At 38.5% G+C, this 26,192-nt stretch overlaps 1 protein-coding gene across 1 annotated transcript; it reads right to left on the bottom strand.

The window, feature by feature from the left end:
* Window positions 1–25,301, bottom strand: GNAT3 (G protein subunit alpha transducin 3). Its single transcript, XM_072866972.1, has 8 exons — window positions 25,184–25,301; window positions 18,415–18,457; window positions 13,922–14,063; window positions 10,270–10,427; window positions 6,209–6,337; window positions 1,907–2,036; window positions 1,547–1,700; window positions 1–191 (listed from the first exon to the last, which is right to left on the bottom strand). Exons 1-8 carry the CDS (start codon window positions 25,299–25,301, stop codon window positions 1–3), a joined length of 1,065 nt encoding a protein of 354 aa, XP_072723073.1.
* Window positions 25,302–26,192: the final 891 nt, after the last annotated feature.

Here is a 26,192-nt window from a genome sequence, read left to right as displayed (position 1 = left end):
CTAGAAAAGCCCACAGTCTTTCAGATTTTCTTTGATTATTATGTCGGTGACTGCATCAAATACAAACTTGACATTCTGAGTGTCTGTGGCACATGTCAAGTGAGAATATATCTCTTTATCTTCTTTCCTTATGTTCAAGTCTAGGAATTGTTTCTTGATGTAATTTCCAGCGTCTTCAAATGTATTTAGTCCTAGTGGAGAGAACAGTAAAAGAAAGAGAAGACACATTTCAACTGGTACTTCCTCACAGCTGCTAAGAAACAAGAATTCTTTTTTTCTGTTTTTTTTTTCTTTCTTTCTTTTCTTTTTTTTTTTTCCCCTAAAGGGAATTAACTTCATGCATTAGGTATGAAAATTTTGTATCTAAGCTGCCCACCTAAATTTAAATTTCAATGCCTCACCAGAAGTCCTCATTTGTGAAGTGAAATGCTCCTGAGTAAGTCGGTGTGAAACAGTTAAGAACCTTAGAGAGAGAGAGGAGAAAGTGAGAGAAACAGAATAAAAAAGGAAGGAGCATAAATTCAAAGGGAGTCAGGTAGATAGCAGACAAAATTGGTGGGAAGTACAAAAATGAAGAGATAAAGAAATGAAGAAGGAAAAAGGGAAAAATTCAGATGCTTATATATTCAGTCATAATTTCTTCACGCAGCTTTTCTGCCTTTCGGTAGTACCCCTTTGGAACAACAGCAGGTGTGAACACTGGTACTGCGGTCTCGCTGTGGGTCTGGAGCAGGACGAGACTCCTGGAGCAGGCTGCTGCCAGGAGCCCTTGCTGGCTCCCATCCTGTCTGAAGCCTCAGGCAGTGGAAAGTGGTGTAGCTCCACAGAGTCTAGCACATAATGTTTGATTACCCCAGTGAAGCACTGAGCAATTTTGGGTTGCTGTGTTGATGTGTCCTGAGAAAGGGAGTGAAGGAGCTGGTTTTCAGGAAGTGCACAGAACCCATCTTCTGATAATAATATTGATTTAAGTATGGTTAATAATAAAATACCAACAAATTTTGGTTTTTCTCTGACACTTTCTGACATAGCCTCATATATTCTCTTGCATCAGCTGGGAGCAGCTGCTGTTTTTTATTTCCAGTAGACACTACTGTGACATGCAAAAAGAGACAGACTTCCTTTATGGAATGGGTTTTCAAAATAGGGACAAAAAACTTGGATTCAGTCATGGTGTGTGTAAGTGATAAGCCACTGAGTTGTACTGAAATATTGGCTGGGTTCATCACACCACACTTCAGCCATCTGAAACTTCTAGTTCTCTCAGCTTCTTCTACCGCCAATGGAAAGAAATAAGCATCTCCAGAGAGAGATGACCCCACCCTAGGATAAGCATCATGAGTAGGTGAGATGAATTGGATTCTGGCCATGTCTGTCCCATACCATTCTTTTGAGGGAAAGGCTAGATGCTTGGATAAGGTGCTTAGTATTTAAATGGTTATATACAGGTGACCTGAGTCACATGGCCTACACTATTATGTAGGCCATAATGCATGGCCTACACTAATCATCTGAATGTATTTTCTTCTGAAAACCCCAAACTTACCATTATACTCAGGAAAGCAGATATTCAGATGAACTTTTGTTATTTTCTCTTGAAAGAGATCTTTTTTGTTTAGAAACAGCACAATGGAAGTGGCTGCAAAGCACTTGTGGTTGCAGATGCTGTTGAACAGCTGAAGGCTTTCATGCATTCTGTTCTGTTGAGATGCAAAAGGTAAACATGAGAGACTGACAAATCTCATCCCCATATGTCATTTTTACTGTAATGTTCTTTACTGGCAAGAACCAATACAGCATAATAGCCTTTGAATTGTTATCAAGGAACAGGAATAGTTCTGATATGCCATCAGAGAGTACATTAAAACTTAGCAGCAAAAAGGGTTGTTTGTCTCTTCTGACTCACCACTTCTTTATCTTCCACCAGAACCATGTCATAGGCACTGAGTGCAGCACAGAATATGATGCAAGTAACTCCCTCAAAGCAATGAATCCACTTTTTTCTCTCTGATCGCTGTCCACCCACATCAAACATCCTTTGCAGAAAAAATAACAGATGTACAATGTAAAGCACTACCTAATAAGGACATAGTCATGCTGTTAATGTGCACAGTGCAACTGGAGATGAATGACAATCAAATATCCAGCTTTTCCAAATATTGGCCTGTTTCTATCCCAACAGGTCAAGAAGTACTATGTATTATTTACAGCTTTGTAGTGGGCATAAAATGAAACGTAAAGACTTAAATACCCTCATATAGGAAGTACATTCAGTACTTTCAGGTGGCACTCCATGTTGAGGAAGTGAGGCTCTGCATAAGAGCTCAGGGCATGACTAAGCCCTGCTGGCAAGGATTTATTCAGGACAGACTTCATATGTGAAACATTGACAAAAGACCCTCAAATCCACAGTCATTTGTTACTTCATAGTTTTGCTTGTAGTGAACTGACATGTTGATCAATAAGGCATAGACTGGAAGCCAGTCATGGGTTGACCCACTGGTTATGTTTAATTGACTGGTGTAGATCTATATTTAGTCATCTATTCATTGCCCTGGCATGATCACTTAGCTAGCTGTGTAAGCTGCAGCATGCGTCTGTGTGTGGAGGTCTCTGCCCTATCAATCTCATTAGTTGCTGTTTAAGTAGCAATTCATGGGGAGTAGGAATCCCTGCATTTGTAGAGAGGAAAATGTAGGGCTGTCCTCTGCATTAATTTCCTTCAGTCTTTGCCAGAAATTACTGCCTTTGCATAGAGTCATATGAACTTTTTATGGACTCTTTATATGGGGTCCAAAGCTGACTGAGCATACCTAGCTGGGACCTAGTTAGGGCTCTAGTTGGGGCCCGACTGAGACGGAGCTGTCGTCAAAGCTGCCATTGTTCTGCTTAGCACTAGCTTTCAAAATTCCCACTTATATTTGCAATTCTTCAGTGATAAGGGGTAGGGCTTTCTTTTCACTATTTTTCTGACATAAGAGGTGCCAAACTTGAACATTTTTCAAGTGCATTAGAAAGGAGAAAAAACATGTAAAAAATTGAATTTATCCTACCCTTACTTTTTCTGTTTCCTTGTGTGCATGATGACTTTTCCCTGTGCTGCCTGTTGTTGAACTTAAAACTGTAAAACCTAATCCCCTGTTGCATTATCCCTTCCTTCAAGAAAATGCATTAGATCTTACTCTCTGGATGTATCTCCTGCAGTATCTGAAAATTAAACACAACTCAATTTTTATAGCAATGAAAATATTGGGATTCCATATGAAAAAATCATATCAGTAATAAACAGAGCAAGAACAATTTGTCACTGAAACACCGTTTTTTTGCAGTGTATTGATCCTCTGTTTTCTTCACCATCAGCAATGTAGCTGATAGAAACAAAGGTTATTGTTTATCATTTTTCATCCTGCTTAGGAGAAATGAAACCCTTCCCAATGCTCGTGATGAACTGTTTCTGCAGCTGAGGAGTAATTAGAGAAAATTATTTTTTTTCTAGTACATTTCATCCCTTTGTCTGATCATTGGGTGTCTATAAATGTGAATTATTAGGAAATCAGGAGGCTGTTGTGGAGCAAGATTTTGATAAGAGTAATGGCATTCCTCCAAACATATATGAGTTCAGTATGCCTACAGAAGAGTGAGGTCAGTATAAGTAAAGCTTCTTGACTTTTGGCTGTGATTAGTGCCCAAAAGTCACCTGCCATTACGTGTCTTCCTTGATTTGTGGTATGCAACTCTGAAATCAGAGTTATGGGGGGAAAAAAGCTTCAAAATTTAGTCTGCAGTAAAGTTTCGCAAGCATACATAATCACATTAATCTATATTCACTTCCTGCAAGCTTTTAGCATATGGCCCTGTGAATATTCATGAGGAATCAGTTAAAATAGGACAAGATCAAGGCCAGAGGCAGTGCCTATGGGCAGTTTTTGTTGTACTAACCTTGGTTTGCTTAGCTCTTCTCATGTCAGCCCAGAGCTTAACATATGCACATGTAAAACTGAAGTCCCTCTGTGAGTGTTAGAAAATGTGTTTCTGAGATGATCTTTTTCTTTTACCAAGACAGTCAAAGTCAGTCTTGAAAGCTCAATATTTTCCCAGCACTGCTCTTGGAAATCTTAGCTACAGGTACGGGACTAGCTGTATATTCATTTGTCCTAATGGTACCTACAGTGAGACCTGAAGACTAAAATAAAGCTTGCCTGATTTCAGTCAAACTCTTCCTAGCACATCAATGGAAATGACAGCAGGAGAGGACCTATGAAGATCGGACATTCTTTTAAAAATATTTAAGTATGTTCTGAGCTCTGGAAATCAAAGTCAACCTTAGTGAAATAAATTGAAGAGCACAAGAAAGCTAAATTGCATTAATCCAGCAAAGTCACCACTAAGAAGGTAGCAAATAACAAGAGATGTCTGTGCAACTGTAATTCAGTTCCCTGGAGCAGTAGTGGGACTACTAGACTTTTACTGCACAGATACAAAATGTTTTCTGCCTCATTCCGTTCAGAAGAGGGACAAGTGTTTAGTGAATGAGGCATCTGTTCATATTTTCTTTTTATCCATGTATGGCTTGTGACCCCAAGCCTCATTTAAGTACATCAACCAAAACTCACTCTGAATGTGGAAGTGTTCCTCTCTTTATAGACATTTCTATGGTACTTATGAAACTAAGAGCAGAGTCATCAGGATCCCCCAGCTGTTTTGCATTACTCTGGCAATGCAAAGTAGCAGTAACTGGCTGGTTAAGATGGATTTATAGCTGCTCTGCATCCCTCTAGCAGCTCAAAACCCTCAGACTATTTTGTAGTGATTTTACCTCGTGTTACTCAAGTGCCTAAAACCACAATGAAATTACTCACGTAACACTACTGTGATGCATAGCAGAGAGGCTAAGCACAGTGTTTGTGGTGGCATTAGGAGCCTTCCTCTTGTTTACAGACACTCAGGTAACTTAATTCTCAGTTGTGTTGCATGTCAGTTGGACCTAGACACAAATTCTGATATTCTAATATCAGGACTGGTAGCATTCATGTCAAAGAGGGTTTGCATTCTTTCTCCATCCTGATTTTTTTTTATTTCTTACATAAACTGTGGTTGTAACTGAAGGTGCTCAGATTTCCAATGTACAAAGCTGTCTGGAAATATGTTAATCAGAGAAAAAAAAGATGATGTCTGTGACATTGCACCGTAGCATTTGTGGATAAGTGCTGAATTTTCACAAGTGATCAGTGTATCAATAGGTGATAATAATTTATTTGTGGGGCATCTACTTCAGAATCTTATTTTGTATATGTAATCTCCGTTGTGTCAAAGCATCTGTGTGGTAGCATAGATGGTTTGGGGGATGTTTAATTGCCACATGAGGAGAAAAAAAGAAGCCCAATGAAAAGTATAAAAGCTATAATCTTGGTGTTTTATACATGTGTCTGTCTCTACAGACAGTTTTTTCTCTAGGCTACATTCCTCAATATGCACCCCAGCCTTTAAATTAAGAATTAAATGGAATTCAGTCCATAGAGAAAAGCGTCATAGAACACTGAAACTATCATAATTCATTCAAATACATTTTAATGTAGAATTAGATGTTTTTAATTGGTTCACCAAGCATAACAAAATCTTGAGTATCTGAAAGTGTCAATTATTTTCAGTCAAATTTCTCAGAGACTTTATTTTCAAGATTTTTTTCTGAACATTTTGCTTTTCATCTTAAGTGAGCATGAAGGCATGCATGCTAATACTGAAATTTCCCATGGGACAGAAATTATTATTTTTTTGCCAACTATAATGCATTCCAGTGTTAAGAGCAGTTATTTCTGTTCTCAAGCGTGAAAGGTTGAGAGTGCATGCAAATTAGTAGTCATCAAATGTTTTGCATGCTGTTAAGGACATTAAGGTAGGCAAATTTCATAAATGTCACAAATAATTATTCAAATGGCAGGATACAAATAATGCTTTTAGACACTTACATATGTAAAAATGTCCTTTTAGAACCTGATATTCTGAGATCTTTTAATGATCCATTATATGCTTAAAGTTGGAGTACTGTTACTGAGATATCTTGCTTTTTTGGCTGTTTCCAAATATTAAATAAGAGTGGATTCAAGGATATCCCAATGGGATTACCAATATTATAATAGGTCAACACCTTTGAAAGAAAATACTTAAGAAAGATTAAACCACAGGAAACTGTCAAACATGGCTTTTGTACCTGAAGTTCAAATCCTTGAAAGAAAACTGAGTCTCTATAATCCCAGTTGTTTTCACTCGGGAGTGCAAAACATCTTGCTCACTAGGCACATAGTCCGGCATTGCTAACCTGTCCAAATCGTTGAGGTAACTAAGGAGAGTAAAAAGAAATGGTGACTGGTGAATTCAAAAGGTGAAATGAACATTACATAATCACTTCATATTGAGCCGCTTTTAAATATTTTTTGTAAATTACACATTTAAATGCAATACTATTGGTTATTATACAACCTAGATCCACAATGCAGAGCCTTTCTTTTTTTTTTTTTTTTTCCCCTGTATATAGAAGTGTAATTTAGTTGTATATAATAAAAATCTGCCTGAGAATTTCAGTTCAGGAAAATCCTTATTTTCCTCAGGAATGCTAAAAACCCACCTTGTCAGCAAAGGGGTTTTGTCCATTTGCTTTCGGCAAGTGGGAATTGACACCACAGGGGAAGAACTGCAAGCATCTTTCAGAAGCAGGTTGACTAGAAGTTATCGCAGCCTATCATCAGACCTGTTGTAACAGTATCTTCCTAAGTGAAAGGGAGGGCGTAATATTTTGGAGGAATTCACATTTAGGGGCTGTTTTCCCTGCAGACCTATCAGTTTGCAACAGGAAGGTACATGATAATTAAAAAAAAAAGAATTTTGTAATCAAAACCAGAAGCTTCAATGAAGCTGAGGATCCCCTAGGTTGGTATTCTCACAATCCCCTGAAAAAGAGTGGATTATCTGGTTTTATGTCTGACATACAGAGATCAAATCTGCATGAAACAAGAATCCAAACCAGATCTTTGAAGCCTGTTCTTGTCCTACCACCAACCCTTCTCCTGTCTCTTCCAGGGGCACGCAGCTTTCTTGAAATGGCTGGACAGAGCCTATGAATCCTACTGGCTGGTCTAGGAATCTGCTTATGAATTGACAAAAGGAAAGGAAGAGGTGAAGTCTGAATAGCTTCCTACCTTTTAACTACTAATATTCAAATAAAGAACAAAGCCAAGAGCAAGAAACCACATATAGTTGGACTATTTTCAAGCTTTCAGTGTCCCAGTTGGCAGCTTTCCATTTGTAGCCTCTTGTCTCTGCCAAACAAAACACAGTCTCTCTAATGTTTATTAGGCTTCATGCCTTTTTTTTCCTTCTCTAACATAAAGTCTGCCCAGCATGAAGTTCTGCTGTTCAGTTTAACCAGACAACTACCAAAACAAACCTCACAGCTCATCATCTTTGTCTGCAATATTTTATACATCTGTAAGTAAACAAATAAAATAAAATAAATGTTTAAAAAGCTAGAATCTTCCATATGGAGATTTGTAAGTAATGCTTGGAAATGGGATTTTCTTATTTTAAGTTGAATAGACTGAAGCCACTCAACAAGGAATGCTGAAGTTGATCTGAGTAATTCAATGTTTGCCCATTATTTGAGTCCAGGAAACAATCTGTTTTAAAAAAAAATGCATTATAGCTCTGGATCTCTGAGTAGGGCCTGAGGCAAACTCACCTCAGCTCGCCTTTGTGGAAGGCAGAAACAAAAGATATTTTGCAATTTATAAAGCATGTAAGCACTAAAATAAACACTTGTATATAAAATTAATTATAAAGATCTGATAGTTCTTAGTCACAAATACCTAAATTCAATTCAAAACAGCCAATTGTAATTGCATAAAAAATTAGACCAAGTTAATTATCTAGTTAATGGAGCAAGAGAGGCATCTTCAGATTCTTCGTAGAGCTGTAGGCAGCTCCAAGGGGACACTCTGCAGGCCAGTTCTCCGCTGGCAAAAGAGGGAACCTAGACTTGTAGGTTAGTCTAAATGCCTGGCCTTTCCTTGGCTTGGATTAGGTGACACGAATCCTACCCTGAAAGGCAAATGACCGAGCGAGCAAGAAGCACTATGTAATACTGGTAGCTGTACAATGACATTTAAGGTCACGATTTATAATCCTGATTTTGCCCCTTCCTTCCCCATCACTCCATCTTAAAACAGGATTAATTCCAGGTGAGTCTAAGGAAGAAATTCCAGCCAAATTTGACATACAGGGGATTTTCTATTATTCAGAAGATCTCATTTTTTTCAATTAAACACACAGAGGAAAGGCAGTGATCAAACTTCATTAGCATGAATTAATAATGAAAAGACTCAGAGAACATAACCTCAGAAAGTCAGAGTTTACACAGTATAAATCAATACTCTGTGTAGGAGCTGATTCACAGGAGCTGAGAAGCAGGGTTTTGGTTTTAAAATAAATTGAAATGTAGCATTAGATGGTTGATTGACTCTAGCTAGTTTTGAAGTGATCATTAGAAACCCAGCAGCAAGGGCAAAAATGAAGTTGATTTTGATGGTTCAGAGCCAAAGGCTAGATTTTCAGGAACATCAGGTACTGAAAGATGAAGACAGAGGATTAGCAGGATTTTTGGAAGTGTTCAAACAGATGAAAAAATATATCACTGTTGTTTTTAATGTAACTCTAGCAATAAATAATGATTAATGGCTCCTTTACTGTCTGTACTAGCTCTCTTAAATACTGAAACCTATTGCAGGTTAAAACATGACACAGCTCATAACACTGAGAAGGAATTACTTTAGACTATCCTATCTTCTTTTTAGGCAACAAAACCTAATCTGTCAGGCAGAGTGTACACACTAGAATGTTAGCTGGTAAACAGGTAATATATTTTTTTTCTGCCTTAGTGGTTTTTTTGGTTGTTGTTGTTGTTTGGTTGTTTTTTTTTTTATTTCAAGAAGTGTTTTTCCTTTTAGGTATGATGACTGACTTGTTACAGGCTTTTAGTGCTGGGAACTGCAGTGTGGCCTGTCAGAAAGGATACGTTAGGAAACAAAAGATTGCTCTATACTATTCCTATAGAAATACAAGGCTGCCATAAAATACTGCCAAATCAGGCACAAATCAACACAAGCAATATTTTCTTTGTTTAGATATCTTGCAGAAAGGTCTTCATTCTTGTTTTGAAGATGTAAAGAGATGAAGAAGTTTTAATATTTTCATGTATATCCCTTCTACTGTCTACAATTGGTGAGCTATTACTGCCTTCAGTTTGCCTGGCTCCTGGCCCCCACTCAGATCATGCCTTTCCCTGCTGAGCAGAAGGGACACCCAACACCTTCTGAGGTTCTCTTCTGCAGGTGCCCTCAGCCTGTAGGAGGAGCTGCAGGAGCAGAGAAACCTCCAGCTGCAGGTCTTGGAAGATGGACCTCAGCTGGAACAACCCTTTGCCCCAGGTCTAGAGTCAGACTTATGCATTCTAGGAAAACTCCAACCCAGGTGACAACTCCCTTCCGGGTCTCGTATGAACTTAGGGAGAAAACAGTGGAGCAGGACCACTGTAGCCTGCAAGCACAGCTGCAGAAGCAACCAAACCACGGACTCCTGAAAAGTCTAAGCTTACTGACTGTATCTAAGCTAGGAGATGTACCCCAGCTGAATGCTGACCCTTTGTGGGGTCGGAGCTGAGCAGCCCTAGTCCCCTGCTTATCTGCCTGCCACCTCCCAGGCCGCAGAAAGGGGACCGGGGCTGTCAGGTTGGAGAGTGGCTGCAGCACCACTGGCCAAGCCCAGCTGGATGCTGAGACGGTAATGGCCCAGCGAACACCTGTCCGTGCAGCCAGGTTAGTTTACAGGAAACTTTTTATAGTTTTCTCCAGACTTATGTTTAGCAGCTTGAAATGTGAACATTCAAAGTACAACTCCAGGTAAAACCTAAGCTGTTTCGATTCACCTTTTCCCTCATTTTGTCAATCTTAGGATTACCTAGAGAGAGAATAGACTTTTTTTTTTACAGTTTAAACAAACTCACAGAAACAAGTTGTTCCCTGTTTTCACTTGTTTCCTTCAGTTAAGCATTTCTAATATATTCTAAACATTAGCAAAAAACCCTCATTCTTTTTCAGGTTAATGAGCAATAATTTTCACAAGCTATTCTGCACGTGAGGAAGAGTTCTTGTCGCAAGCCTTCCTATGCTGTCCGTTACGGTAAGAGCCAGCTGTTCAGCACCTGCAGCTGGTGTCACCTACTAGGCTGCCGAGTCATTGAGCTGGTACTCCGCCGCCCTTGCGAAGCAGGTCTGGGTCCCGCCGTCGCTCCACAGCTGTTTGATGAGTTCAGCCAATTCGGAAGACATGTCGCCATCCTCCAGAGTTGTTGCCATGGCACACAGCTTCCTTTCATCTTCCTAAAGAGAAATTTCAGTAAATATTGTGCAAGTGCACTGTGCCCCTCCACCTCCTTGAAGACATGCTTGGTTTACAATGAGTTGCAGGGGCAAAATTTCTCATTTTCACTGATTTTTTCAGGTAGCTGTACTCTCCTGTGCATGTAAGCATCCTTTTACAAGCTCACTTTGCTTTAGTTAGTGCCAAGGTTAGACTTAAATCATGATACACAGAGTTTTCCTCTTTTTATTGTTTTGTTTTGTTCATGCAAGGGCTCAGTTTCATCTTACCATAGGTGTTCACGAAAGGTCCAAATTGGAAGGAGGGCTTTTATTGTAAAAGAGAGTAGTGGGGTATCAAAAACTAGATTAGAAAGAATATTTAAAGCTCAGACATATCATATCAAATCAGAAATATATAGATAATATATTTGGAAGAAAAAATTCTAGCTTTAGGCCACAGTGAGAAATGTGGCAAAGTGAATATAACTAGTGAATGCATTTCCTAGGGTGTTTTGTTTGGGGAAGAAGAAATCTATAGCTGAATAAAACCCCAAATATTTTAAATGTATTATTCTGTAATTTCTTCCTTTTACAGTCAATCAAAAAAGACTTCAAATAATCTGTTACATTAAAAATATTTATTTTCAGTGGTTAACAGATCAAAAAAGACTTCAAGTAATCTGTTACATTAAAAATATTTCTTTTCAGTGGTTAACAGCTTAGGAATGTACTGTAAATAAAGAGCGTGATTAAAATAGGGTCATTTGATACACTGTCACAGCAGTGGATAATTATAGAATATAAGTCCTTCCTAGCTGTATAAGTAGACAACTGAAGTGACTTGCAGTCAACAGTTGCAAAAGTAGAAATGGATTCTGACAGACACTGTTTTGGCAGGGAGTATGTTTTATTCAAAAATAGAAAACATCTTCACAATAATTTGTAACAAATTTATTTTAAGAATGTACTATATCTTTATGTTTCAATAGAAATAGCAGTTTATGTAAAAGTCAGTGACTGATCAAAAATAAAACTCTGCAGGTTTTCTAAAATATTAGAGAAACTGAGTTAGCATGGAGAAAAAGAAAAAAAGGGTGAAATAACCACTAGAGAATTGCCTTCATTTGAAAGAGGAAGGAGAACAGCCGTACAATTGCCCTTCTACACCAAACACCACCGGCTCCATTTACACCCCACCCTCTCGCTCAGTGCCGGGATCAGCTTTCTCGTGTGTGCCCCTCATTTGACTCCAGGGCTGCTCTCCAGGGCGCACACTTGTTCAGCTTCAAGATAAGAGTTGGAATGTTCTCTCCTTCAAGATATCACGTATCATTTCATGATTATAGCTATCCTCCTACAATGTTGGATTTGTTGGTTGAATAGCCTCCAACGGGAAGCCTTGAGCTCAGAGCCTCCAGGTGTACGGTAAATGTTCATTGATTATTATGCAAAAGGTGGCAACTGTGGATTTTGATGCTTACGTAAAAAAGGAAGATAGTGGCAGATTGAGTTTATCATAACCCTGATTTATATAATGTTTTGTTTCTCTCTGGCATTTAAACAGACTTCAGATGATTTTCATAGTAATAATAGATTGCAATGGTGCTTTAGGAAGAAAAAAAAACCCTCTCTCCCCAGAACAGATGTTGTTCAAAATTACGTGCTGAGGCACTTCCAGGACCACTAAGAGGTTTTTGCCTGCAGTCCTGGAACATGGATAAACCCATTGCTTTTGGGCCCAAGATAAGCCCAGTCTTTGGGCTAGATGACTTTAAGCAGCTAAATCTGGACCAGAACACATCAAGAGCAAAGTCCAGCTGAAATCAAAGCTTATATCAAAACAACTCAAGCTTATAAACGGCTTATGATTTTATGGAAAATGTAAGCTAAGCTTGTTTTTGGAAGAAAGGGCAATGTTTAGTGGCGATTCAAATAAATGTGACCAAAATTTCTATTTTCTTTAAAACTCACATCCAGGTTGCTCTTGAGTGATTCTGGGGGAAAAGAAGGCAGGCACTGCAACTATTTTATACAGGTGTATTCAACTGTATTCCTAGAGGCCTATTCTGCCAATGACAGTAAGAGTGGGCTTACTGTGCTATAAATCATAAAGTGACAAAAGCTGTGTTTTCCACACTTGGTTATATATAATGCTGAGAAATGAATTGGGCTATTTAACAAAAATTTTCAGTTCCCAGTTCCCCAGGCTGTGAAATCCCTTGAAAATAATGTCTATGAAACTGGCATAGATGATAGATGATGAGTGAACATGTATAAACCTCTCAGAAAGTTTGGCAGGGCTGAAAAAAGAGGCTGAAGTACCAGGGCACAGGCAGAACATATCTCGATTACAAATAGCAAACAGAGTCTGGACCACGTAGTGGATATTAGAGGCCGAGCCAGGACCTGCGGCTAGGTGCTGCAAGGTTCAACTGTCTTAGCCATGTAGACTGGTAGATGGGTCCTTATGCAGTACACGTGTCTATCACAATTGAGGAGATGGGCCAAGTTGCAGCACATTCACATGGGCCTGTTTTCTGTGTGCTGCTTTTGGGCACCGTTAGGTTTGTTTGAATGACTTGCATTCATGGACCCTTAAAAGAATACAGGAAGAAAACATTTAGTTTCTATTTTATCAAATAACTGTAGGAGCTTTAGTAACCTCTGAAGCATTTGTTTATCATTTTTTAGGTCAAAGTACCACGTCATTGTAATGAAATGTAGACTTCTGGAACAAGAAAAGCTCTTTCAGATAAGTGGATATAATTCTCTCTAAGATAAACCTCTGGGCAATAGGCAGAATTTGCCAAAACTGGAAACAGCTGATATTCTGACAGGCGTTTGAGAAATTCTCAGCAAGGTCTGAATTACAGGCAAAAGGCTAAATCATTGCACTGAGAAGAAAAGTATGTGTTATTCCTTTACTTCTGTCCCTGCAAATTCAACGTGATTGCCAGAAGGTAGCAGGTCTTCTTACCGTGGCTTTTCCTCTATGCGCTTATGTATAGGATTGCTAACCGTGTCAGGAAGGTCAGACTCCACTTCTCCGCAGTGCCAGTGCACCAGGGCTGCATCCGTACAACGGGGAGGTCTCTGCTCCAGGAGTAATGCCAAACTGAAATATTCCCAACATGTCTAGATGGCCCTTCCTTACATGGCTGAGCCCCAAGGTTTGTTCATAAAAGGGAAATACTTATTACATTTCCCAATAGCAATAAATAAGTGACTAAGCAGCTAAGAAAAGGTTCTTTTTCTTTCTTTCTTATGTCTTTGCAAGTTGAACATTTCTTTTGTAACAAACAAAATGTCAGTTTATGCAAAGGTTAGACCTCAGGCATCAGTCTTGAGAAAATAAAAATAAGTAAGGAGGTCGTCACATATAACTCAAGCAGTACTTAGTTTCCACTGTCATAAAGCAAATACTGAACCCTCTTTGTTCTACTAGTCTCTACTATTATATTACAAAAAATGTATTGTAATGGCTATTTCAAGAGAAAGTGTGTCATACTCACAATTCTAGCTGGGTTTTCATAATTGATTCCTAACTTAGTCATTGCTTTCACAATAGACAGGATAGACTGCACTGCGTTACTGTAAATGACGGATCTGAACTCCATGCGTTCCTGGTAGGTGAAACCATCTTTATGGATGATCCTGGTGCAAAAATAGAAAATAAAAGGATTATGGGATGCATTAAAAAAAAGACAATAATGGAAGGTTGGATCAGATACTTTTATGGTCAGCGTGAGAAAGAACTGAATCCGTCTGGCCCTTGGAAAAGCATTTATCAAAGGTTGATCTGCCTATTCTGCTGGAACAGTTAAACAGCAGTTTCTGCAACTATGTGAGGTTAAATTTATGAGGCTAGGTTTTGACTTCCCAGTCTGAGTGAATAGGTATTGTTTTTTTGCCTTGTGGGTCAATTGAAGATAACGTATGAATCCAGAACAAGACCCAGGCCCATTCCTGTGGATACAGGGCAAGACGCATAGCTGTACTTAGATCCCAAATCCTTTATTGTTGGAATCTACAATGTTAGTCATGGGCTGTCACATTGCTTGTTTAATCTTTCTCATTTTTATCCAGAATCTTACCTCAAGTAGAAAAATTATTGCAAAACATATTCCTACACTAGGAGGTACTTCCTCAAGAAAACAAGAAAAAATCTTTAATATTTCTTTGTACATCAGTTACAATTTCTAGTTACTGAAATGTATTGCTGTTATTATCTCCAGGGTTTGGGGACATACATGTTACTCCAGAGGATTTGGCCTGTATTCCAGAGGACAAAGAACCTTAGCAGTCAAATTCAATTAATCTAATTCTGACAGATGGATTATAATTTCATAATCCTCCTTGACTGGAGAACGGCACATGGTTAAGGTTCTCCAAGATCAGTGTGCAGATTATATCATGACTCAGAGACATCTTTTTCTATGAGCTGTGAAAAAGGATCAAAACTTCACCCGTTCTGGTGTAGTGTACCCTCAATGAACAGACACCAAACTGCTTTGGCTGCTGCTTAAACCAAGTCCCTGTCCTTCCTCACCTCAGTTGTTGAAGTTGTTGAAATTTATTGAACTTGGGAGAAAGAAAAAGAGGAGCTGTGTTATGCGGTCTGGTATACTAGTGAACCTTTTTTTGCCATCCTCTCAAATATCCATGTATCCCTGTGCCAACACAGTGATTTGAATGAAATAGTAAGAATTGTTCGAAGGGGAGGCTTATTCACTTATTGGAGTTTGGTGTAGCTCCATGATAGTCCACTGGATAGCCTGGATTGCTGCTTGGGGATGGCCTAAGCAATGTCCTGTGTGTGAAGTGCCGTGGAGCCCAGAGCTCTGCGCTGGTGTAGGTGGCCTCCCTTAATGGGCCAGATCACCTTTAGCAGGAAATAATTTCAGCTGCCATCAATGTTGAACCTTGCACTGGTACTTAAGCCTATCCTCTTCACTCTTACCCTTAATACCTGTGAAAGCAGTAGCTTTCCTACAAATAATGGAATGAAATACATAGAAACTCAAACCCCATGAAGTACCTGAACTTGGTTTAACTACTTTGTGTGTCTCACAGCGGTGCCTGTAACAGGATTTCTGGAGAAGATGGATGTTTTGCCTGTGGCTGCAAAAATCTGAGATGGGAGAGAAGGAAAGGCCCTAACACAGTCCAAAAATGGCTATTTTATATGTTGTTTTCATGCTTTCCCTTTGAAGAACAAAGGGAGGAAGAAAATATAAGATTCTGAAATAAAACTAGATTCTGTAATTACAGAAAGAAAACCTGTTTTTGCTTGAGGGTTTTCATGGTTTTGGCTGGGTTTTTTGTTTTTTTTTTTAAATAATATATTTCTGTCCTCTGGCAGAAGGTATGTTAGCCAGCCTATTAAATCAGTAGTGAATTTTGCTGCTTTTATTAAAGATCTGTCATTCTTAAGGAAGGATTGTAAAACAGGCTGACATCTTGTATGGCCAGAAGGAGCATTTTAGCAAATGGAAAATTTTGTTCCCCCATCCTCCTTGAAAAAATAAACAACCTTTAAAAAATAAATGCAGGATGCTGGAGATGGTTTTAAAAAAGTTAGATCACACATTGGAAATGATCTAGTCAGAAGCACAGAGCTCCAGAGAAGCTTACTTTTTTTTCCTTTTTAGTTTTCCCTCATAACCATCCTAGCCTTTTGAGAGCCTTGCAGCTTATCTATATTTTGAGCATCAGAAAATATTGTGCAAAGCTTAGTGAAAGGATTTAACTCTGATTGAAATATTCAGTCTGGAAAGAATGAGCTTTATGAATTAGAAAATTATATTAATAGGAGTAAAATTACCCTGACTTTGGTGGAAAATTGTATTTTCAGCAAAGTTATTTCTTTTGTAAGCAGCTATCAGTCTTCCCTAGAAAATGTTATGCTTCACTGAAAAAAATTAATAACTGAAATTGGTTTTTTTAACTGAAAATTTTTCCATTTTTTTAAGAAAAAGTCCTTGGTTGTGACAGAAAGATGACATTTTATATGAAAAATGATAATTTTCATGAACAGTTTTCTTGTAAAATAATTCATATTTGTGATCAGGTTGATGGCTTATAAATGCACAGGGCTTTAAAGATAACTCTCAGCTTTTTGCCCCCTCCTCGATGCTGTTAAGGGTTATCAGCCTTCTTAAGTGTTCAATTCAGAGGAACATCTTTAATCTGCTTCTACTTGGAAGCTTTCAGCACAATACATTTCAATGGTTTGCTGAATAGGGAGGGTCTCCTGATTGGAACTCAAAACAGAAATAAAATTTTCCACCATTTAACTGGAACAAAAAGCGAAGTATTTGATGGGTGGTTCTGAATCTGTCTTATTACAAAATGAGCTGCTTAAATAGTAGAAAATTGCTCTTATGACATAACATTTTTGCCTTCACTTTTTAAAATGCATTGGTGAAGATATGAAATAGTTAGGAGAACTGAAATTTGGAATAGTATTACTGATTTCGTAAAACAGTCTGCTTGATATTTACACAGGAAGAGATTGGTGCTTATGAAGTGGGGTCATGTCTAAACAGTTGCAATTCCTGTGTAATTTTTTTCTGTATTTAAACAGGCCTAGGAAGCAGACCTGGACATTGTCTATGAAAGTAAGGCTAGATACAACAGCAATATTTTAGCAGGTTACACAGTGAAGGAGGATTTTTGCTGCCTGTGTAAGTATGATCTCTTGAACTCCAGTGGATTATCTATTTAAACCAGATACACGATTAGTATTTTGACTACCCTTAAAAGAATAACATGAATGAATTTAGTTTTAGCCTGTTTTACTGTATGTGAAAATATTGTGATAGTAAATTGTAAATGGGGACACACACACAAATTTGACCTTCCTCTGAAGCCAGGGGAAATAAAGCTACTGGCTTCAATCTGTGTGGTACCATGTGAACTTTGAACAAACATCTACAAGTATTCTTGTAGTAGATTTATGGTGCAGTCGCAAGATCTTCCTAACCAGAGACTCAGTCCAAATTTGAACAGGGATTTCTACATTTGAGCTTGTTTTTTCCCAGCTTGATTACTGTATGAAAACTTTTTGGGGTGATACTTTCTTTGCTAAAAGCAGTTCTTATGACTGTCCCTACCCATGGTAGATGATGGGGAGCAGCTGCTCACTGTGTAGGCTGGCGGCTAAATATGTTCTCACCTGGCCTGTGGGAGACCTGAGAACAATCTTTCTGACCTCTGGCAGGAGCTGGAATAGGTCTGTGGAGACCAAGAATGATCTACAGAGCACAGTTTGGCAAAAAAAAACAACAAAACTTTGCACTATTGTACAATGTGAATACTTCAGTATTTTCTCTTGCAATACAGTGAAGTCAAATGAAATTAATAGGGACCAAATTAAAATTGAACAAAGGGAGATGATTCACATCATATGTAATAAACTGTGGAACAACTTGCCGTTGTGGATGTTATTAGTTTACATTGGTTCAAAAAAGATTCAGGAGAAACGTAGGCATGAATTAACTGAGGGCTATTAAACACAGTGATACCATCTCTGGTTCAGGATGGTGCCTGAGTCACAGATCATCAGATACTATCAAGGTATCCAGTGCAAGTATTACTGTGCGTTTGCTTGTCTGGTTTGAAGATCTTCTGGAAACATCCTTCATTAGCTACTGCAGGAGACAGGATACTAGGCTAAGTGGATCTGCCATGGCTGGTTGTCTTATACATTCCTGTTCTCACTACAATACTGTAACTCCTACCAAAGCCAATGAAGAAGCTTCCCTGGTCTTCACTGAGGAGTTGGACCAGCGCATGATTTGACCAGACAGATTTGATTAGCAATCCAGCTGTGTGTCTTACTCACTTTGTATTTTTCTTTATGTGGTTGAATGAGAACTTGATTTGAATGATGTTTCTTTGCGTTTTATTCAAATAAGCATAAATATTGTAATAAGACATTAGCTAGATAGCTTATGCTACAAATACCAGATTCAACAACTGATATGAATATTCATATACTTACTTCATTTGCTTTACAATAGTGCTCTTTCCTGACTCTCCAGCACCTGCAGAAGGGGAACGTTGAGAAGATGTGATTGATACATGAATAAGTAGCAAGTATTAAAAATAACTCTCTGCAACACAGAATTTTTTATCTATGAAGAGACATACAGATGTTTTAGGTCCCCATTGTACTAACTATAACCCTCCCTAGTGTCCATTCAGACCTAAAAAGAATGAAATCTTGGTAAAAGTATTAATTCTGAAAAGGAAAGGGACATTTGAAAAGAAAGGAACATTCATTCAATTAAGAGAAAAATATAGACTCTTTAATTATCAAGGAAATAAAATATGGGTCATATTTTGATTTCATCCTCAGCAGATGGGCAGAAAGACGTGAACAAACTACAGTTTCTGGCAGTGTCCCTTCATTACATGATTTGTAGCTGCTCATTTAATATGTATCATGACCTTTTGTAAGCCAAACCATCCAGTCCCGTGCTCTTCAACCAGCCTCTCTGAGCAACTGGACAAACAGAGTGTGGAGACTTGCATGTGGTCTAGCTCATGATGCGCTGGCAGCACATGAGCAAGTGTCTTGACGCTAGCGTTTTGCCAGTTCCTCTGCCCCGTGGTCTGCTATGAAGTAGCGTGGCTGGAAGTGGGAAACCCGCAGAGCAATGCAACAGATCCAGCTTGGGAACGCTTCTGCAGGAAATCCCCATAGCTGGCGGGGAGGTACAGGCGTTTGCTAGCCAGCCAGTTGCAGCACTAGGGTGTAGGTTTGGTCAGATTATGTACAATTAATTTGCCCTTCTTATCTCATGCAAAGTGAGTAATCGCAATGCAAACCTTCTCCATTGGAAATCACTGCTAGTGACTATCATCAGTGGGGAGGCTTGGCAAGAACTGCTGAACAAGAGCCAGATTTTGAAAGCAGCTGAAGAGAGGATTTAATTTTGACTGCGAATCCATGGGACAGGATTCATCACTGCTTTTCTTTTTGCAGATTATCATTTACCTCACTGGACGGTGTCAAATACTTTTGACAAAAGAGGAAATCTGGGGCATAGCTATTTTAACTGAGGGGTTCTCAGTGAATGGAAGAAACTGATTACAGACTTTCCAAACAGATTTTGTAAAGCTAATAACATTTAAATGTCAGAGATTAATTTACTCAAATGAATCACAACAGACAGCAAACCGTATGCAAAGCATTTTTTAAAGCCCATGATGTGAACGGCAGAAAGTGCGAGAGGAAAACGAGTCTATGCAAAATGGGCTGATGCTGCCATCTGCCATGGTTTGGAAAAAACGCAAATTTGCCATAGATCATCTATTATTCCTTCAGTGCCCTTCTGAAGAACTTGGTAAAGCTCTGTCAGCAAGGTGGCGTTTGCTACATTTTTTGTAGGGAAGAGAGCAGGCTTTGCTGAGAATTCATACATTCACCTCAAGGAAAGATGCCAGGAAGCATAATATATAAATGAACCTCTCTTCCAGATCTGAAAGGCAAAGTTAAAATAGGGTGGGAGGCATAATTTATATATTTTGAGTGCATTTTTCTACCTCTGCTCGTCTTTAATTTATGATCCAGTAGGGCCTTTATCTAAACAACAGATGACTCTCAGACTTTGGCTTCACTCCAGAGTACTGTTAGCCATAGCAGCATTTGCACCCCAGGAAACGGGTCAGAAACAATTTACTTTGCACCTGCTTCCTTTCTTCGTTCCCCCTTCTGTGCAGCCTTCTCCTCCGGCCAGGGCCCTGGGATCAGAGAGCGGGGACAGGGCTGCGTTTCCATCCGCCGCAGTAGCCTTCTGCTCGCAGAAACAGCAGCAAGAGTGCATCATGATAGCCCTTATGGGATTGCATGGGGATCTGAAGGCAGCTTCCCTTTAGGAGGCAGTGAAAAGGTCAATTTTAAGTGAGCCCAGGTTTTCTGAATAAAAGATGAGAACTTATGCCAAACTTAGTCCTGTCCTGAAGCTTGGAAAGTTTAATTGGCTTTTGAAAAACTCTCTGTCACTGTGAAGATTTATAGCTCAGCCTGATAGGGACCAGGGATAATATGCCATAGCCTGTATTTTGCATTTCACATATTTAAGATCTCGCTTTTTCACATTTACCTCTGATTTCTCTACCTCTATTTGGATGCCAAGTTTCCTTGAGATGGATAAAGGCACAGAAAATCAAGGCACAGAAATCGCGGTCAATGCCTGGAACTCTGTCCCTGCTCCTAGGAGCTGAAAGATGTCCGCACTGCCAGTATGATGGAAATTTGCTCCCGTACTTCTTCCCAGAGATCACTGGCGTGCCACATCCACCTTCAGCGTGGTGCTGTACACACAGCAGTCTGGCAGACTGTAACCTGCCTGTCTTCTTGGTTTGGATATTTCAAACGCCCTCCCCCCACATCCCAAGCCCGTTATGTTTCTGGGCATGCTGGGGCTGCAGAGGAGACTCGAGAAGGAGTGCCGTGCAGCATGGCTGCAGGCACCGAGCTGCGAAGGAGCCGTCCCCCAGCAGCCTGACACGAACTGCCCCGCTGCTTGGGGACCGCCCGGCCTCTTCCCTGCAGGCCACTGAGGCATATAGACAGAGCAGAAATAGGGAAAAAACTAGAGGCAGCTTGAAAGCCGGTGAGAAGCTCTCAAATTCAAAGGAGAACAGAACCCAGGACCTCAGCTGTAACTTGACATTACTGGTTTTCTAAGCAGAATTTGTTTGAATAGTTGTGGAAACTGGGGAGAGTACAAGCCCCTTTCAAGGTTAGCATCTGCTGAGCTGTTGAAGAAGGTTCTTTTTATATATTAAGCTGCTTTTGTGTCTCAAAGCAAGAGCTATTATCTCTTTACAGTTATTATTTGTGTGGAAGTAAAGGTTTGGTTTAGGAAAGTTTCCAGAAATAAAAGTAAGAAAATTAAAAAACTTACTGCCTGAATATTTTGTTTGAAACCTGTCACAAAAGCCACTTCCAATGACATAAAACAGCAAAAGCAGGAAAATAAAATCTTGAAATTAAAATTAGAAAAGGTTTCACATGTCTACCTGAGCCTTGTCTGTGCCATTCAGAGCTCTGGAAACTGTGAACTGGAGTGGAAATTGTATCTTTCTGGTCCTTTTACCAAACTAAGCAAACTTTCTCCATGGGAGAAAGAAACTAAGGAAAAGATCTAAGATCTAACTGTCTTGAGGGAATAAGGTCCTTAAATACTGCCCCACCCCCAAAAAAAGAAAATCAGTGTATTCCAGTCTACAGGATTATTGGGCCATCTTTGTGCTCAAAGTCTTTCCTTCCAGTGCGGGTGTTAATAACAGGAACTTAAACCTGACTTCAGTACTGCAGTCACTGATTCATTTAACTGGTTTTAAATGTTTATACTATAAACTTCTACATTCAGGCTACTTATCAGAGACCTCTTATAGTCAGTGGAGAAAAATATTTGCTACTAAAACTAAAACAAACAGCTTCGATTTTTGTCACTCTGAAGCTGATGTTTAAATTAAATTTTATTTATTATTAATATTATTAAATTAAATTAAATTTAAAAAATTAGGGTGAGTCATGCCCTAAAAGTAAGTAATTCTCAGTAAAGTGATCTGAGGATGACCAGCTCAAATGAGGGTGACTTTTGTCCTGCCACTGGAAACTGTAGACAATGAGGCCATGGAGTAATACTTTGAAAAAAGTGCAAAGTTTAATGATTATTTAAACTGAAGCTAAGTTCTTATTTCTGTGAAACATCACTGTGAGCACCAGCTGTTTTGGCCACATTTCAGATGTGTGCTGTACTTTGCACACAAATAAATTGCGAGCTGGCCTCCTACGAAGTATATAAACTGTGTGTGATGTGGTAGGCAAGATATGGCCCTGATATAAAGGAAATAAAACTTTCACCTTGGAGTTTGTTCCAGACTCATAAAACAATCTGATTTTTTGGAAGTGTAAATATGTAGAGGCTAGGTTTGTGGACAAGGTGAGAGGGTGGGATGGCCTTGACAACACAGAAACACCCGACACAGAGGACTTAACCCTCCTGGCTCCTGGACAACCTGAGAAGAACAGCAGAAAGCGGCATAATTTTCCACTTCCCCCAGTTTATATGTGCAGTTTTTATCTGCATGTCATAAAACTGTAAATTATCTCCTCAACACAGATAATGTGTTTGCCCAGATCATGGAACTTAACATAAACAAATGTTATGTCTTTGGTTTCTGGATATAATTTCATTCTTGTAAAGGGACGTATTGGAGGATGCAGAGAGACCAGACTAGATATTAAATAATACTCAGGAAATGGACAGAATACTTCTTTTTTTACATTTTAAGGGTAAGAGCATAATGACCACACTGAAAAACTTCTGATGCACATATCCATTTTTTTTTCTGAGTATTTTCTACTAATCTGCCTACTGCAAAAGAAACAATGGTGACATCTGGTCTGTAATACAAAGGCAACATATGGTCTGAATGAACAGAAACCTAGGACTAGGGTAGGACTAGGCTGGTTGGTTTGAATGGAGCTGCCCTTGATTTATGAAGTGTAAAATTTGAATCATTTCTGAGATCACCTCAGAGTTATGGAAAGATAACAGGCCCAGATCTGAAAATAGTAGACCTTATCCTCTCCTATCTGGCCATTTCACTGGTTGACTATGGAAGGGGCTACATGGTGCCCCTTATACACATTACTTCAGCAGCTGTGATTCCAGGTGTTCAAGAGACACTTTCACTCTACCTGTGCAATAGGTTCAAAACAGACTCACGTTTTATTCACCTCTTGCTTCTTTAAGAACAAGAAAATTCAAACTGTTAACTCTATTTTTTTTTTTTTCCCCAACGTGTTTTTTTACCAAGTCCTTGGTTTCTTGTGATTTGTCATAACAGTTCCCAGGAGAAAAAAATCTTCCAAAACATTACCCACTGACAAACTTGAATCTTTATCATGTATGACATGAATAAAGGAAGATATTATAGAAATATACACTATAAAGAAGATTTCAGCAAAAGTATTTCGGATTCTGATGATCATCTTGTCTCATGAAAAGAGTGATTGTATAGTTGATGAAACTGAAATATGTTCAGATTTGAAATGAATGAACTAGAAGTCTTTTTCACATAGCTTGTGAGTAATCTCAAAGTATTTTACTAAAGTTATTTTGATAATGTGATACTAATAGTAATAGAAAAAGAGTGATTATATACATTGGGAAACATTAAAAACTGAAGTTCTTAATACTAAATAGATACATGTGTTCTGGGAGGGGTAATTTAGTTTGTGTCCTGCTGTAAGACAGCCTCCAGTACTACTGCCAAGACATGAAGACTTGAAGATCAAAACATATCATGAAACTGCTTATCTTATAAATTCCTCTTTATCTTATATATTCCTCTTTATCCTATAAATTCCTCTTAAAGGATTTCTTACATCTTCCTCATGTATCAGTGTTGGATAAGGTCAGAGAAAGGATGCTGGAGTAGATGGACCCTGGTTCTAACTCGATATGCCAATTCCTTTTTGTAAGAGTATTTAGAAAGTATTAAAACTTTATGAAAGTTTAAATGAAAATATTATTCTGGTTTTTGACCAACTCAAGCTTGTCTCAGTAGGGGCAATATTCTGTATTAATGTGGCACAGAAAATTTTCATAGTCTCCACTGGACTGAAAAGCTTTGTAAACCACTGTCTTAATACTGATTGTACATAAAGTGTATCAAACTGCTACTTTCCTATTATTATTTGAGAAACCTTCATGGTTGTGTTTGTCTGTTATTTCTTTATTAATAATAATTGTTAGATTCCCAGCAGGTATAAATAGACTTTTTGCATGAGATACCAAACAACAGAGTTAAGCCGATTTACTTTATCAAAGGGATCTAGCTAAGTCTGAATAAATGTCAGTTTAAAAGCATTTGTAAGCATTGTGGTTACAAGGGAGAAAAAATAGAAATATTTCCATGATCAAAGGCTGTTTTTGTATTCATTTGGGCAAACCAATGTAAAGTGTCATAGCAGGCATGATACTGTTAGAAGAAAAATATTAAGATGGTGGCAGTGTTATTGTGCTCTTGGATATTTCTTGTAGGCTACGCAGTACCATGGAAAAAAAGATAGAAGAATAAAGCTGTATCAAGAAAAAAAAAAAAATTTTGCCATTACACCTGCTGGCTGTAAATAAATTGATCATAGTGTGGATTAGAAGTAGTAGTCTGTGAGAATATTCATCCGTATTCATCTCATTTCACTACCTTCCATTCTACTCTCCACACCACCATTTTTATACATAGAAAAAAGCCCTTCTAAGTCACTTTCTGCTTCTGTAAAAAATGAAGTGCAATGGTTTGGAAAATAAACAACATCAATACCTTGTGACACCTGTGGTTTTTCTATGTAATCAGTTATCTCACTTAATCCTGGAAATGAATGCATATAGATCCATGAAAAAAAAAAACAAAACGTAAGTCTGTGCTCCGTTCTGTGTAAGTAAACATCATAATATTTATTCTAACAGTAGGTACTCATTTCTCAAATCTTTTCAAAGTCAGGGATTTATAATATTTAAAATTGAATACATGCAGTGACATGGCCATTTCCAGCCTGTTCCTTGTGACTTAATTGCTTGCTTCGTCAGTGTTCACAACTAGAAAACATTTTGTGCATGAATTACAGGACTGTCTTCTTTAAATAAAATAGTGAGAGGTGGGAAATTCACTGTACAGAAATGTAATTCCAGAGCAAAATAACCCCTCAATGGAAAAGCATTATGAACAATTTTTATTCTATTTACCCAACAGTAGTAGTTTGACTGTCCTGGCTTCCCTCTCTGCATCTGCCTGGAGTTTCTTTTCCAGTTCTCTGGATCTCCTGGCTGACTCCTTGCTCTCAGAACTGGCTCCACTGCCCATCTTGAGGTGTGAAAAATCCTCTGTTTGTCCAGCTGATTTGCTTCTAATCAGACTAGTTGCTTTAATTCAGAAGGACAACAGCCTGTGCTTCAAGAAAATTTTAAAATCCCATTCAACCTCTGTGTTCAGCCTTCAAATCAAACGGTCCCTTTTCACCTGTCGCATGATCTGGAGATGCTGCAGTCAGGGATTTATATAGGGACATAAAACCATGTTGTTATGATGTCATAGAATTAAAATGAACCATTCAAGAGCAAAACCGAGGTCTGGATAGGTATCTTCCTGCTTCGGACAGATTCCAGCTTCATATACTTCAAAGAAATGTGCAGAATATCTTGAAACAATAAAATCAGGAATAACTCAGCTCAAGGAAAAATTTTTCAGCTTGTGAATCAGTGTTGGTGTCCTGAAGCAAAAACAGGTTTATATGTCTTTGAAGCATTTGCATAATTTATTTTTCATCTTTCTCAGTGGTCGTAGCTCTAAATATATGTATTCTTTATTTAAAAATGACAGAATTTGGATTTATATAGTTAAGACATACTTCGTTTTGAATTATTAATTAACATGCAAAATGTTTGCTGCATTTTCGCATTATGGCAAGCACATTTATTTTCTTGTAATGGGAATGGGTGATTTACCGCAATTTGTAACATCTTTGGGATACTTTTGTGCAGCCATTCCTTGATGAATGGCTCTGGCTGCCAAAAGTATCCTTTCCTTGGCTCCATTTTTCTAGGATGTTATTAGCAGTTACCAGTTTTGGCTGAAAGCACCACAACTTTTTTATGTAAGAAAGGACAGAGATCAGATTCTCCCCACTGATGTAATAATTTCATCTTCGTTTCTTCATAGTGCAATAGTAATATAGAAGTATTTTATGAAATACGG

This window comes from Ciconia boyciana, chromosome 1, assembly GCF_034638445.1.
Source record: "Ciconia boyciana chromosome 1, ASM3463844v1, whole genome shotgun sequence".
NCBI classification, from domain to species: Eukaryota; Metazoa; Chordata; class Aves; order Ciconiiformes; family Ciconiidae; genus Ciconia; species Ciconia boyciana.
Note: the sequence above shows the minus strand (reverse complement) of the source record. Positions and strands in the feature narration are given on the sequence as shown.